This window comes from Haemaphysalis longicornis, unplaced genomic scaffold (genome assembly GCF_048455015.1).
Source record: "Haemaphysalis longicornis isolate Haplotype H1 unplaced genomic scaffold, Haemaphysalis longicornis Haplotype H1 scaffold_1, whole genome shotgun sequence".
In the NCBI taxonomy this organism is placed as follows: Eukaryota; Metazoa; Arthropoda; class Arachnida; order Ixodida; family Ixodidae; genus Haemaphysalis; species Haemaphysalis longicornis.
The window spans coordinates 353,848,174-353,863,753 of record NW_027526203.1 but is presented as its reverse complement, the minus strand read 5'-3'; the positions used below and the strand labels follow the sequence as shown (position 1 = coordinate 353,863,753).

Here is a 15,580-nt window from a genome sequence, read left to right as displayed (position 1 = left end):
GTGCAGACGAGTGTCGTCGAATCGAATGCCGCGGCATCTGCTCTGCACGCTTTTATCTTTCGGCGCAAATGTTTCTCGAACCGTCCATTGAAATACAGAACATTGTAGATCAGAGAAGATTATTCTGGGCTAGTGCCGTTAGGGCGAAACAGTCTGCTTATCTGAATGAGATAGCCCGTGCGGCATAAAAATAAAGAATGGAAGACGCGCTTCGCGGACACAGATAACAGAGCCAGGCGTGGCCGGGCGATAAAAACAAACAATAAATAAACAAACCCATACATGGTTCGCGGTAATATCACGGCAAGCTCGTTTTAATTTTTTTTAATGAAAGCAGGGGTGCAAGTGCAACGTCAATGAAAGAGAGTACTGACCTCCAGACTTTAGCGACCCGAGGATACGTTTCCTGCCTAGCTTTGTTTCATGAGCTATATTAATATGCTATTCTGCGTGACGAACTGCTCTAACAGCCTAAGCCTGTATCACGTCAAATCGACCACGCCCACAAATTTGGTGCTTAAGCATGCAACTTGAAGTAGTTTGCTCAGTTTTTTTCTTAAAACATCCCGAGAATCAAACCGCCTTCCCGCAGGTATTGTTTCCATCCACAATAATCACTTGTTTCTACAAGCATAGGTACAACTCAGTGACTGTGCAATGAGGTGCAATTTTTGTAATTGAGCACCTGCAATGTATTCTTACGTTAGAATATTTTGTAATTCCATTTTCCTATTTAATGCCTCTACCCTTCAGGGTTAAATAGGTAAAGTATACCGCAATACGCTTCGTTAACTAAGATAGAGACCAAATTTTCAACCCCTTATTGTTTTTTGGCCGTTAAGCTCATAATGAACACATTTTCAGGCACACTGGAGCTGGAGAGCTGCTGGTTGTGGAAGGCCCTGAACAAACAACCAGTACTGTGGGCCTCAACAAGAATAGATGCCAACTATGAGCACGTTAACAAGCTGGAGTAGAGAAAGCAGTTTTGGCATTGCATCACAAACATCAATGTGCCCTTCTTTATTTTTGCAATGAAGTTACGTTGGTTTCTGTGCACTTTAAATAAGGCTGTGTACTACAGAAATGCTATAGTTGATTTTGTCACGATTATTTTTTCCCAGTGTTGGTTACTCTTGGACGGTGCTGCTGCATGCAGGGGAAAAGGAAACAGTTCAACATAACTTGTAACACCCTGATTTATTGAGGAAAAATTCAATACGCCTTTGTAGATGCTGCTGTTGGCTTATCATAATTATTTTTTACAAGCAGGTGTCCTTCATGAAAGAAAAAATCGCAATATCACTTTAAAAATCTAAGCAAGCAGTCATCAAAGCACTGAGTGCTAGAATACATGCAATGGTGGGGTAAATGAAACTTTTGTGACCATTTTTCCACTTATCATGAGAATGTCAGAGTAAACCATGACAGTGAACTCTTTGTTAAGAGACAGCCTCCAATATTTTAAGCATGTTTACTTTTTGTATCAACAGTGGAGATGCATACTGGCATATCGTGTTCTCTTAAGTAAAATGATCTGTCAGAGATTTCCAAACAAAGTCACCGTGCAATGGTTGTGCTATGTCATAATATAACTCTTGACTGGATTGAACTAATTGTGTCCAGAAGATTCCGCAGTATACTGATTATTTTTTTCTTGTTTGTGGTACATGCATCATCATTCTTTGCTTCACAGCAGAATGACGGTTACAGTGTAATAAACAGAATTTTCTCAAGAGAATCTTGACCGGTCTCTATACCCACAACAAGGCCTCACGACCCATCAAAACAGTAGTCACGGCCTATCCCAGATCAAGCAACACCGTGTCAAGACATAGTATATAGTGGTCGAAAGCAAAGCAACTTTCTCTGTTGTCCTCACACAAACATGTCAAACACAAAACGACAAGAAGCTTCTCTACAGGAAACAATGTCGCGTCAGGGCAAAGTATATGCTACATGAAACAACAACAAAACAATTTTCTCCCGACAAAACAAACACCGCACACCACACACAATCAGAAACGAAAGTTAAAAATGACATGTTTAGTGCCACAAAGCTGTCTGAAGATGCGTTGGTTGCCCTGTCCTTCAGGAGCTTCTTGCTCCTGTCGGGGGCAGGCACCTCATCAGCCGCATCGTCTGTATCACTGCCCTCGTCCCTTGGTGCTGCTGCAGCTATTGTCGTCAGTCGTTCCAACAGGCAGCCACACAACACACACTGACAATGTTGGCTGCCAGAAGAGGCCTATGAAGAAAAGCTGGTGCTACTGCAGGCAAGGAAAACAGCTCTTGAGAACTGCAATGCTGCACTTCACGACAGAGCACATCGAAGCATGTGCGGCATTGTACTTTTCTTCAGGTGTCTGGGGCCTGGACAACGAGCAGGGGGTGTCATGAGCCACGACTCGAGCAGGTGGCCACCGTCAACCCCAGAACTCGCCAGGCTTTACACGTCACGGGCAAAAGTGAACAGCCAGTCACACAAAGGCACTGTAGTCGGCAGTCACGGTCAGGGCCTTCATACTGGCGTCGCACACCTGAAAGAAATACATAACACAAATATGTACTAAAGCATTAAACAAGTACACAGTTTGAAAAAAGGAAAAGGTAATAAACAAGAGCAAGAATATAAAGAATTGGGTTACTTGGAACTGATTCACTCCGCAACTGCATGCAACGACAAACGACATCGCCGTGTTGTATGTGCCTTTTTTTTAATCGTCGCTGTTTCGCGTAGCAGGGGAATTAGAGCATGCAGGCGACCTGAGAGGAAAATTGGTTACTTACAACTATAGATAAGGGCCCTCCCACCCATCTATGCAGTACAACTGCGAAATACAACCCCTCCCCTCCCCACCCCGCATTTCGAAATCGATAAACCCTTAAAACGAGCCGACAAGCTGAACTTGTCACCTATTCACTATGTGTCAAGCAGGGGGAAACATCTCAGCCGAAGTGAAGGCGCCGAAGCAGTTGACACACGATGGGGGCGGGGCGAGGGCGATATACGTTACGCATATATTACACGGTTCTTTATGAAGTCAGTTAGACGACCAACACAATACACCTGTTTATCTTTCTTTATAAGCTTTTTTTCTTTCAAGACGCCACCCTATTCGATACCTCTGAACGTGTTCATTTTTAGCTACATTTATTGACATACCTTTTCGATATCATTTCACTTAAGCGAACATAGGCCGGAGAGTTAAAAGATTATTTACATATGCATGCATCTGCTAAGTTTTTTTTTTTTTTTTTTGACACACTATTTGATCATGCACAATTGCGAAATTTATGGGGGATCACTGCCACCACACCACACCGCTCAAAAGAAACGCATTTCAGTGACTGCTTTTCAGACATCGCGCTCCTTTTCCCTTCGATGCAAAACAATTTTTTGCTTCCGTAACAAACGTAGCCAGAAACAAGTAGTACTTACACCGTGCTTACGTCGCCGGGGTATCCAAAACCCTCGTGTGTCGGAGCTCCGTCAGTGCCGACACCACAGTGTGAACGCTGCGACTGGCGTCGGGGTGCGACAGTGTTTCATGGTGGCAGAAAACGCTTTGCAAACTGTCAGTTGCGAAGAGGGACACAGCACGCACAGCACCTTCGTATCTGTTGACACTTCGCTGCACCTCGATGGCCGATAAGGGCTTCCAATTTCAGCGCCTTGGCAACGGCGTGAATGCTGCGGCTGACCGACGGCTGCGTCATGCCAAGAGTATCACCGCTACCGACAATCTGTTGAAAGCTGCCGGTAGCGAAGAGCCTCAGAGCGCACATCACGTTCGCTTCCGTAGATAGCCCCGTCGCACCTCGAGGCCTAACGTGCTCGTTAAGTGCGTCGCACAGCATCCGCGCCGGGCCCTTGTTGACACGGAAACGGCGCTGAAAGTCGCCGTCACTCAGTCGACGCTCAGGCACGGGATCCTCCTCCAGCAGCTCCAACAAAAGTGCGAACACAGGCGGCATATACGCAGCCATCGTACAATCCGATGCGCTCTTAACCGCGCCGGATTTCACCCGCCGGTCGCGGGAGAACGAGCGGGAGCCTTTGGCTACGTGACGTCACCAAAAAATAGCCAAAATATAGCCGCGTGACGTAGGCCGGCTGACGTTTTCCGCTCCGAGCCAATCGTGAGAGCCCACTTTCTCCTCTCTCTAAACAACCGCGTCGGAAGGGCGCCGGAAATCGTTCCGGCGCGCGTCGGATGACCAGCAGAATACGGCCCCTGTTCCTGTTAGACAAGTCTTGTAAAAAAACATTAGACAATTCTTTTCGTTGCTTTTGTACTGCATCCTCACACGACGTGAAGCCCAGATGTGGCTCATTCACTTGCAACACAAACGCCATGAGATATTTCTGTGTTGAACGTGCCACCAACACAAATCCGAACTATTTTCCGTGCGTCCCCAAGTGGCCATAAATGCTGCGAGTGTTCTCGCACACTACGGTCTTCATGTGCACCGAGAATACCAAAGCCAGCTGATGTGGCGCTGCACGCGTGCCCTTTACCTGAAGACATCTGCATTGTACAGATCATTATACATATAATGATCTGGACTTTTGATCGGACTTCTGCGATTAACAAAAATATGTATAGCCACAAAATGGGCTTACAAGTATAAATGCATCGAATACATAATGCTTACAGGAGTTCTAATCAAAAGCAGGCACACAGTCACGGTACCAAGTCAACTGATCATTACAAATTATTCTAACATCAGTGGCAGCCAACCAAAAATTGCTTGGTAGTAGGATTCACCAGCGCTACTCGAAGATAATTACCTAAACTACATACACAGAAGGAAATTACCAGATACCCTTGCATCAGCATAAAGCGAGTGCACCATTGACATCGTTCACATGTGAAGCTACAAATCGATGCTCACGGTCACTGTGCGAAACAACACGAGGAGGAGGAGGACAAAATGATTGATTTGATTGTAGGGTTTAACGCACCGATGCAACGCAGGCGATGAGGTGCACCATGGTGGAGGGCTCCGGATTAATTTTGACCATCCGGGGATCTTTAATGTGCGCCAAAATCTCGAGCAAACAAGTGTTCTTGCTTTTCGCCTCCATCAGAAACGCGGCCGCCACGGCCAGGAATCAAACCCGTGTCCTTGTGCTCAGCAGAACAACGCCTTAGCCACTGAGCCACCGCAGCGGGCGAGGTCAAAATGAGCTCTTCTATGTTGCTTCCCTGTTTTGCACTGTGACCACGAATCTAGTCCAACGAGCTCAACTTTCAGTGTTTCTTCAGTCACGAAGATGACCCATCCAAAAAGAAGAGACGCAGGTTCACATTTTCTCACTCATTTTTGTTGTTTGTTACCTATGTCAAAACTTTTCGTAATGCAATACATATTAGTGCTGCTACATGATTTTTTTGTTACAAAAATAAATCCCGAGTTTGTGAAAGACCAAATTAAAGCCCCACTTCTCTCTGGTTTGCAACTTTAAAAATAGCACTAGATTATTTTGCCGGATATCAGAAAACTGCAAAACCTGAAAATGAAGGAACCCATGTGTTGTTGCTATGAACAAATGTGTGGTTCTTTGACTCAGTAGGCTCTTTGACATATCCACTTGTTTAAATAAAGTGGCCAAAATGTTTGCCACCTTGACATACACAGGTATATTCAGGTGCACAAGGCAGGCACTGGCCTCAAAAATTAAAGACATAAGGTGCACTAAAGGAAAGAGTGGAACTACAGCGCACAAACTCGTTTAGGCAAATTTACGTAACTGCTGGCTGGCCATCTCGCAATGACGTGCGAATTCTTTTTTCATTTTTGGGGTCACTAATATGGTCTAGTAGACTATCTTTGAACTGAAACAGCGACCGAGGGGATTTCCAGATCCTAGTGCACGGTACTTAAATGAGGCAGACACAAAAATGTCAGTTTCATCGCGTAGGCAGTTACTCCTATAGTTCACCACCAGCACCGAGAAACGAAATACAAGAAAACAGACAAAAGAGAGTTTCGCTTATGTGTGCTGCTAGTGAACCGAGTCTTAAATTGTCTGCTGAGCGACTGTGACATTTACCTTGGACTGTGTGCAAAAAGCGCAGATAAAAATGTGAACAATTTATATTGGTGTGAATTACCAGAAGTTTAGAACAGATTACTAAATTTCACACAACATTGTCACATCCTAGTAGTAACAATTGTGGTGCCTAAAAATATGCTTTCTATTCATTAGATGCCAACAATAAACAAGTTCATGAGCAGACTTGAAGCTGTGAACTGTCAGAGGGGGCCATAAATACAAAATATGTACAACTTTGTTCAATTTGAAAGAACTACCATTTGGTAGCCTACTCAGCTCCATTCGAGCCACAGAAGATGTTTCTTTTAACAACACAATGCAAGAAATAGCGAAAAACTTTCAAAATCTTTCAAGCCATATATGGGCAAGCACAAAAACCTAGTTTCAGTATGTTAAGCGCACATTTGCATTCACATGATCCTATCAAACAAAACTAGATGACCCACTACAATCGCCCAGTCATGTTTTTTGGTGGTGGCTTAGGTTGGGGGCTGCCAATTGCACAAGTAAGATTCTGTGAAGTCATAGAGAAATTGCCAGAAAGTAGCTGGAGAGTTGCCACTGCTCCAGATGTTTTCTTTAATTTCTTGGGACAAAGATTTCTTGGGACAAAGCAGTCTTTTTAATGAACCAAACCTATATTTTGTCTTCATGGTCCCTTTAAGAACACGCATTACATTCCACATCACGTACAGCAAGCATGGTAGCAGTGTGCTTCGTGCCACAAGTAACAGGAAAATTACCTGATTCAGCAGTAACATCTTTATGTTCAATTTTAGAAAATATGAAATGTTAATCTTTTTTTTTCACAAAATGGGGTACCTTTAACTTAGGGATGTAGTGTACAGGGTGCAAAACGTTTGTAACACTCGAGTGGCCTGCTCTGGATTGCATGGGCGATATCTGCTGATAGCGCCTGGTTTGAGACTGGTAACATGTGAGCATGCGCGGCACAATCAACGCAGTTGCCGTAATATTTCCCACTGCAGCCTTTGCCTTGGCACGTGCTTTTACCACGAGAAGTGCTGTCTGCAGTGCCGGGCGGAAAAACGAAAGAGATGACCTGCCTCACTCAGCACTCGGCGCGCAAATTCTTTGCCTTATTACCTTCGGTTCACTGCCAGTCATTGCGTCATCGTCCTGTTAGCCTGATGCATGTGTACCACTTGCACCGTGCTCAGATTTCTGCACAAGGCTTGGTTGCTTATGATTAGCGAACACCATAGAACTCTTTGAATTGTACTAGCTGTCATTAACTGATATTTATTAATGATGCTTGAACATGAGATATGGTTTACGATGACTGCTGTTGCACTTTCTGACAAAAAAATGAAGCTATTGAATTAAAATTGCATTTTCAAACTTGCATATAACCCTGAACACGTCGGAAAAATGTCTAAGAAGTGCTAGAAGATATGGTATAAATAATACAAACAAAATACGGGGGTACCTAAGCTTTCTCTTATTATGTGAGAATGCATGAGCACCCGATTTCATTGAGTTGTGAAAGTATATATGGGTGTGGGTAGGTTGACATCGCTGCCAATGTAAGCCAGTGAATTGTTCATAAAGCTGTGGCAGCTGTTGACAGCAGCCAATGGGGAAGTTAGGGTGGCACATTCATGCATTCGCCCCCAATGGCAATTTTCGTGAGAGGTTTCTGGCTACATGCAGCAAATGGGAATTTCGATGACAGGTTCTGGTGACGGAGATCTTAGGATGTCACTTTTTCTGCCAACTGATCAAAGTAATACATCAGTGATGCTGACGCATGACAAACACAGGGCCCTTTCATTAAAAGGAATGAGGTGAAACTCGGAAAGTAACCAGTCAAGACCTGCACAGAAGTTTGACAATGTGCACACGAGACACATGCATCGGATTGGCAGGATGATGACGCAACGAATGCTAGTACATGAAAAATTTATGCAGCGCACCTTGAGGTGGGTTATCTACCCTTTTATTTCTCAGCACGGCACTGTGGACAGCACTTCTTACGGCGAAAGTAGGTGCTGAAGCCAGGGTAAAGGAAGAGGAGACAGCAATCGCATTGATTGGGCGACATGCTCACGTGCCACCGGCCTCAAACCAGGCACTATCAGCAGATGTCACCTGTGCTGTCCGCAGCAGGCTGGTCGAATGTTATAGACAAGTGTTTTGTGCATTGTGCATCACGTATTTTGTTTGGAACTCTGTGTATGTGAAACTACTGCTTGCACTTTCCTGCTACATTTTTGATCACAAAATGTTGAAATATTTTCAGAGTTCTCCTTTCGTCTGTACAGAGGGGATACAAAGAAATACTAACAATAGAGCTCACAGCCTTCGATGCATCTGGCTGCTGTATTTAGAAGGTGCGCGCATGCGCGGCTTGCTCAGGGTGCTTGAGAATACGGCCTATGGCTAGGTCGAACGCCTGCTCAACATAGTGACTCTGGCTATTTTTAGTTGCACTCTTTACTCCCGCTGTGCCGACAAGCACATTTGGGTCCGTGGCAAGTGTTACATCAAATGTATTCTCTTTCTATTTTCAAGTTTATTCTGTATCTGAGGGAGGAAGAAAGAACCAGCCACAGCTTTGCACTTTTCTCCACACTCAATTTTTGAATAAACAGGCATCAGCGGGCAGCATTGATGCTCTCATCGATAACAAGGTACCAGTCTTATATCGCACCGCAAGCAAAATTAATCTTTGATGTGAAAGGGCCTGCACCTTGCTTCATGCTCAGTTGTGCAGTGGTGTTGAAATGCGCAACCAAAGACATATACAGCCTCACTTTACCGAGCAGGCCTATGATCTGATGGCAGGAAGTACTGTCAAATGAGTGAAAGACCAGCACACGTGCCGATGACAGCCAGATGATGCCACATATATCAGAGGCTGTGCACTTCATTGTTTGTATCTCTTTGCCTCCCCCTGTACCTACTTTAAAGGAGCCATGAAGACAAAACACGCTTGTTTCATTCAAAAGATTGCCTCGTTAGAATCATACTGACACCACTTTTATTGTAAACTGTGCTCAAATAAGCTATATAATTAGAAAAAAAGGGAATGGCCACGAAACCAACCAGCTCATTTCCTGCAACAGAACCTATGATGTCATACCAGCCTGCTCTGCGATTTGAGGAGGCCGGCAAAAGCAAACGCAAATTAGGCAGCGCTTATCAGCTTGCCAAACGATATTTGCGCCTAAATGTAATGCATATCCATTTTACAGCAGTAAGAATTGTGCGGAAAACAGCAAATGTTACGAAAATACACGTAAACATAGAAGTACCATTGAGCACTGCTGTTGGTACAGGGCGCACTATGCTTGTTTTAGCTGCACAGCAGTCCGGCGCTTCGGAGTTGTCTTAGACGATGCTGGCCGATTGGCGTAAGCGACGTTGCCTTACGTGACCATGTTTGTCAAGCATACCCCAGGTTTCACAAAGCGATTACTTTCTACAGTAACAAAAACAAGCCAGGTGTAAATACGGTCAAAAACAAAGCAACGGCGGAGGGCTGCGTATGCTATCGCCATCTGGGAGGTTTGACGGCAGCAAGGCTGCAGAGCCGAATGGCACAGTGGCAGTTTGTATACGCGCCGTTATGACTTCATTGCAGACGTCACCAAAAAACACGATTTGGCGGGAGAATAAATATTTTAACCTAAATTGATTAATTTCTCAGTGAATACGGCATCATTCGCTGCCGTGCAAGCGCTGGGGATGCTGTAAAACACGAAATCTTTCGAATAAAACAAACTTGTATTTTGTCTTCATGGATCCTTTAACTAAGTGTCTACGCTTTGCCACCTCAAACCTAGCAACAGCCAAATTCTGGGCTAGCAGTACGAATCAGTTTAGGGCTGTTGATATTTTTTGTTCTAAAACATTGCCGTCAGAAATGGGGAGATGTTTTGAGAAGTGTTGAAATGTGGGCCTCTTGGTTTATGATTCGAATTAAAAGACGCGGACACAATCACAAGTTAACAATCACAACTCATCTCTAGTCCCCGTAACATCTGGTGTGCCTCAGAGAAGTGTACTTGGGCCCTTGCTTTTTCTTTAATTTACGTTAATGATCTACCAGGCTGTGTTAAGTCTAACATCAGAGTATCAGCTGATGACTGCGTAATATACCGTAAAATTCAATCTGAGCTAAATGCTATAATCACATAGTGCTCAACCTGGCTAATGCCTCTAAATATTGCTAAAATAAAATTAGTGGCTTTTACTAATCAGGCCTCCAAAAATTCAGCATCTTACATATTAAACTATAGCCTCATAGAGAAAACTTCCACCTACAAATACCTTGGCATACACCTAACCAGCAACTTGACATGGAGTAATCACATTAACCATATCTTCGCGTCTGTTAACCGTTCTCTTGGTTTTCTCAAACATAACCTTACACATGCTCCCGCGAACTTACAGAAGTTAGCATATACTGCACTAATACGTCGTACAGTGGAGTGCGCATCAGCCATTTGATACCCTCATCAGGCATATCTAATAAATGACTTAGAAGCACTGGAAAACTGTGCCGTAAACTTTATCTTTTCTGTTTACTCATATTATACGAGTGTAACAGCATTAAAAAATCGTGCCGAGCTTGAAGCCTTATCGCATCGTCGCAACATTGCTTGCTCAACGCTATTTCATAAACTGTACTGTTATGTGTCCCTTCATAACAACCTCATCTGTGAACCAGCCATTTTTCCATGTGGGGCCATTCATGCAAAGTCAAATGCATCCCATGCCGTACCCTTGCATTTGCCCAATCATTTGTGCCTCGTACGACAATAGATTGGAATAATCTACCATAGCACACTGTTACTGAAACAAATACCATGAAATTTACTGATTTACAATCCGTGTATAATGCACAGTAAAAGCTCGTTAATTAAAACTGCAAGTGGATGTCACCCCAGTTTGAATTAATCAACGTTCGAACTAACGAAAGTGAAGAACAAAAGCTGTACAACATGATTTGGGAGCAATAGAGAATGTCAGCAATTGAATGCTTCATGGAGTCCACGAGTGAAGCTTGCCTTTTATCCTTGAAGGCGAAAGACAGCACGTTTTTTTTCTAACGGGCGAATGTAGTGGAAGGGCTCCTTTTCACGCAAACTCCCAAACTGAAAAAGACTGGTGGCACTCTTATCATCATCATCAGCATACTCAGGTCCACTGCAGGACGGAGGCCTCTCCCATTGACCTCAAACCGCTCCTGTTCTGCGCTGCTCGAGTCCACTGTTTGCCCCGAAATTTCTTTATTTCATCCTTCCCTTTGGGTTAGTGGCCTTCCCTTCCATTTAGACCCATCTCTTGGTATCCACTCTCTTACCATAATTGTCCACCTGTTGTCGGTTCGTCTCATTACATGACCAGCCCAAGTCCACTTCCTTTTCTTTTTTGAACTATGATATCGACTCTTGTTAGCTCCCTCATCCAAGAAGCTCGTTGCTTGTCCCCAAGTGTTACTCCTATTATTATTCGTTCCATAGCCCGCTGAGCTGACCCAAGTTTGCTTATCTGGTCATTACTTCTAAGCGATGGCCGCACTGGCACTTCGTCCACCCCCACTTCATGGTATTTGACAGCGACAGATTCTACACATCTAACCTCAGCAATGATGCCACCTGTCAGCACGCCCCCACACCCTGAACTCGTCTGTAGGCAGTGGGTGTGTTTCTCTAGCCGTCGGCCAGACTCCAAGCTGCCGGCGCGTAGTTCGAATGATCCATGGCGGAACCTGCTCACATTTGAATTAACGGGCTTTATTACACATATACTTCTATGGGAGCTCGACCGGACCAAATTCCACAGTTTGAATTTAGAGCTTCTGCTTTAGACTACAATTTCACTACCTCCTTTCACTCTGTGCTTGCACTGGTAAATGATGTCTCGATAACAGCGTTCATACCGAGTTTTACTCGTTTTAGTCACAGTACGGATAACTGTTTTTATTGTTATTTTGCATTTTTCTTTTGCTTATGCTGATGCAACGTACTTTGGGCATTTTTTGGTTCTTGTTGCGTCATATTGATGCGCCACATTGTCATGACATTGTAATATTTGTGACACCAATACGACCCCCCTTTTCCCATGCAATACCCTTCCCGTAGGGCCCTTGGGTTTTTGTGAAATAACTTAAAAAAAAAAAAAAGGAGTTACCAGGACCATGGTGGAATCGCGGAGCGCATAAACTGCCGGGGAAAAAAAAGAGTTGGGGTGGTAGGGGGTAGAGAAGAGGGTAATGGTCACACAAATTTCCTCTACGCGTGCATCGCTACAAACAGTATTTTTCACACGAAATACCGTTTATAGCGACCACGGGAAGGCAAGCCCTTTTGTTCCTGGGTGGTTTGAAACTGCGAAACCAAATCAAAATGCACATTCACCCTACTACAGCTTCGCTACCGAAGGGCGAACACGTATTACAGAGGACGCGACTACCATTCGCCCCGTATTACGGGTTTCAAAGCCACACTAAACAAATTACGCGGTGAAAGCAATTAAGGCACCCCAGAAGCATATGACAGTATTACAACGCGCACACTGCAGTTGCAAACTAGACGAAGTAATGAGCATCATGCACATTACCGTTATGAAATACAATGCCCATAACACGAAAATAACCATAGCAACGTAAGAGGGAGACGAAAAGGCATGTTCGCTTCACTATCGGATAACGGTGCGAATGGAGCCAAAACAACAATGGCTACCGGAAACCTGCTGTTTCGTGCTGCGAACGTACCCTTTGTCGATAATTTTTGTCTAAATTCCTTAACCACTTGTTGATTTTTTTATGTTATACAAAACAAAATAAAAACTATTTTAACAAGTATTTGTTGTTATAATCAACAAGCACGAACCCAATAGTTTTTTGTTTGTTATTTTTCATCTAGAGGGAGTGCCGCTTTTTCACGGAATGGCCACTGCCGCCGCCGCTGCCGTTGTCTTTTGAGTCGGCTTGGCGTGGTCCAGTAGTGACGGTAGCGTGTTTGACGTTGTGGGGAAATGTGCGTGTTTAAATTTCTATGGATCTAATCGCCGTCTGGAAAGGTAAGCTACTGAACTTCCCCTGTGTTGTGTTGCGTAAAATATTTACTCGCATTGACTCCGTCCGTGCGATCCGAGGCCAACCGAGGCACCGGAACGAACGGACTGACATTTATTATGCTATGCTTCACACCCCCATCTCTGAGAATTACGAGTGCACCGTTATTTCTTACGCATGCATTCGCAGCCACTTCTGTTGAGCGCTAAGGTAATTATGCTGCAATAAGCATAGGGATTTGTAGTTTCAAACTTTGTCGCTATCTTAACGGTTGAACTTTGTGTGTTTGGTCCTCGAAAGGTCACCATTTCTTCTGCTCACTGCGGCCTGTTCTGAGTGTGTTCTCGGCTGCGTAGCGTCTGTACTGTCATTCCGCCGTACAGCGCGGAACATCTAAGCCCTATACTTACGGTGCAACGTTGCAGTTTAGTTTGAATGGCGAATTTGCATCCGTTATTATGCTCGGATTCGCGAGATTGGCGTTAGGGTTAACGAGGACGCCGGAACGTCACTGTGCTCCAATAGGGTGCATTGACTCCGGCCTCCGAGTGGGAAACCTCTTGGGATGTGAAGTTTCAATCAGAGCTGTCGTTTCCCAGTTTGACGGTGTGTGTCCATTTGTCAGGCTCAGGAGCGACGGCGAAGGAGGAGCGACGCCTGTGCGAGCCTCGGTGGGAAGCCGCTTGAAGCCGGCTTTCCGGCATACCGTACTACACCTTGGGCCCGGAGACGCGCTTAGCGATGGCGCTTCCCTCAAGATTGATTTGTGCAGCGCTGGTACTGGTCGCTCTCTGGGCGCCCGGGCACAGCAAAACAGATTCAGAGGCGGTGCTGGTCCTACCGGACGACGCGTACCCCGGTCTTGGCGTGAAGCATTTGCCCAACCTCGGTCAGTCGTTCAGCCTAACCGGAGAACCCCGAGTGGTCCGCTGCTTCAACCTCCTCAGCGACGGCCTCCTCATGGTCACTTCGAACGTGTCTCACCTTGTCGGGAAGCCGGGGAAGCTGGTCTTGATGGAGACGGACTTCCCGGGATGCCCGATCGCGCTGCAAGACCGCGTACAGGAGCTGCTCGTGCACGTCATACCCAAGGGGCAGCTGCTCAAGTTTCCCCAATCTCCACTCCGGAGTGCCGTACCCGAGAACGAGTGTGCCGGGACCACTGTGCTGGAGTTCGACGGCGCGACGGCGGACGCGAGCCGCAACGTCAAGTACGAGCTGCTGCCGGACGAGGACGGCGGCCACGAAGACTTCGCCGTGGTCCGACCGTACGCCAACTCGACGCGGCTTGCGCTGCGAACCCGGCGGCCGCTGGATCGCGAGCAGCGGCCCCGCTACGAGCTGCAGCTGCGGGCCTCGGACGGCGCCGACTCCGCGCTCACGCGCCTGCTGGTCGACGTGCTGGACGTGAACGACAACGACCCGGTGGCGGACCGGGAGGCGTACGTCTTCCGCGTGGCGCGCGACGCCGAGCCCTACACGATCGTGGGCAACGTGAGCGCGTCGGACGCGGACGGGGACAGCGTCAGCTTTCGGCTCGCCAAGCGGCACCCCTTCTTCACCATCGTGCCCAAGACCGGCGAGCTCATGGTCACGCGCGGCCTCGAGCCCAAGTCGTACCTGCTGGCCGTGCGCGTCGGCGACCGCGGCAAGCCGCAGCGCTTCGGCCGCGCCGTGGCCGTACGCGTGGAGGTGTTCGAGCCCGTGGCGCTGGAGCCGCGCTGCCTGGAGTCCCCGCGCGTGCGGCGCTCGACGGTCACGCTGCGGCCGACCAAGACGTACCGCTTTGAGGAGACCAAGGGCCGGGACGTCAACAAGACCGTCTTCACACTCGACAAGAAAACCGTCGAGGAGACCTTTGAGCTTGAGAAGCCCGACCGCTGGGTCTATGTGAGCCCCAACGGCGACGTGCGGGTCAAGGAAAAGTGGGACTATGAGCAGCTGGACAAAGAGAAATCCATCGACTTCTGGGTGCTGGCCAGGTCCCCAGGAAGAGCAGGTGAGCTGCATGTTTATTTTACATAGGGCATAACCCCACTGGACACCCGTGCTGCTGCTGCTGCGCCAAGTTGTGCCAATCAATGGCAAAGTAATGCACTGAGAAGGGAAGAGCATTCGGTTATTGTAGCTATGTCTGCTATCATCTTCTGCGTAGTTGCATAAATGCTGAATTCGCATTGTGGCAGTGGATCGTTGGCATGGCTGAGCAGTTTCTCAACTAAACCATTGCACTTACGCTTGAGCATTTTGGATACATGTCATTTGCATGGAAACAAAGACCATTGAAGACTTCACTGCAGAAAGAAATTTTTTTCTGGAAGTAATCTCGCGACACTTTTGAAAATTTTCTTGTGTACATATTCATGTGACTGGACGCCATTCATTATCTGAATTGATCTATCTGGGCATCCAAAGTGAGAGCACAGTAGTTGGGCAAAAGGGATTCACTTTCTCTTATCAGCCATGCT

At 46.3% G+C, this 15,580-nt stretch overlaps 2 protein-coding genes across 7 annotated transcripts in view; one reads left to right on the top strand and one right to left on the bottom strand.

Annotated features, from left to right (window-relative positions):
• The window catches only part of LOC144154904 (uncharacterized), a 41,626-nt gene extending 28,854 nt beyond the window's left edge, over positions 1 to 12,772 (bottom strand). The window contains exon 1 of one of the 3 annotated variants that reach the window (XM_077686019.1): positions 12,656 to 12,772. The gene's annotated coding sequence lies outside the window, so the exon portion shown is untranslated. Of the gene's footprint in view, positions 1 to 4,969; positions 5,548 to 12,655 lie in introns of those variants that run through there. The other 2 variants (XM_077686021.1, XM_077686020.1) reach the window with 2 other exon arrangements.
• A 202-nt stretch (positions 12,773 to 12,974) lies between these two features.
• Positions 12,975 to 15,580, top strand: part of Cadn (neural cadherin) — a 297,368-nt gene continuing 294,762 nt past the window's right edge. For all 4 annotated transcript variants that reach the window (XM_077686006.1, XM_077686008.1, XM_077686007.1 and 1 more), the window contains exons 1-2: positions 12,975 to 13,117; positions 13,738 to 15,111. In XM_077686006.1, the coding sequence (XP_077542132.1) occupies positions 13,854 to 15,111 (1,258 nt within the window). In that variant the 5' untranslated portion in view covers positions 12,975 to 13,117; positions 13,738 to 13,853. The remainder of the gene's footprint in view (positions 13,118 to 13,737; positions 15,112 to 15,580) is intronic.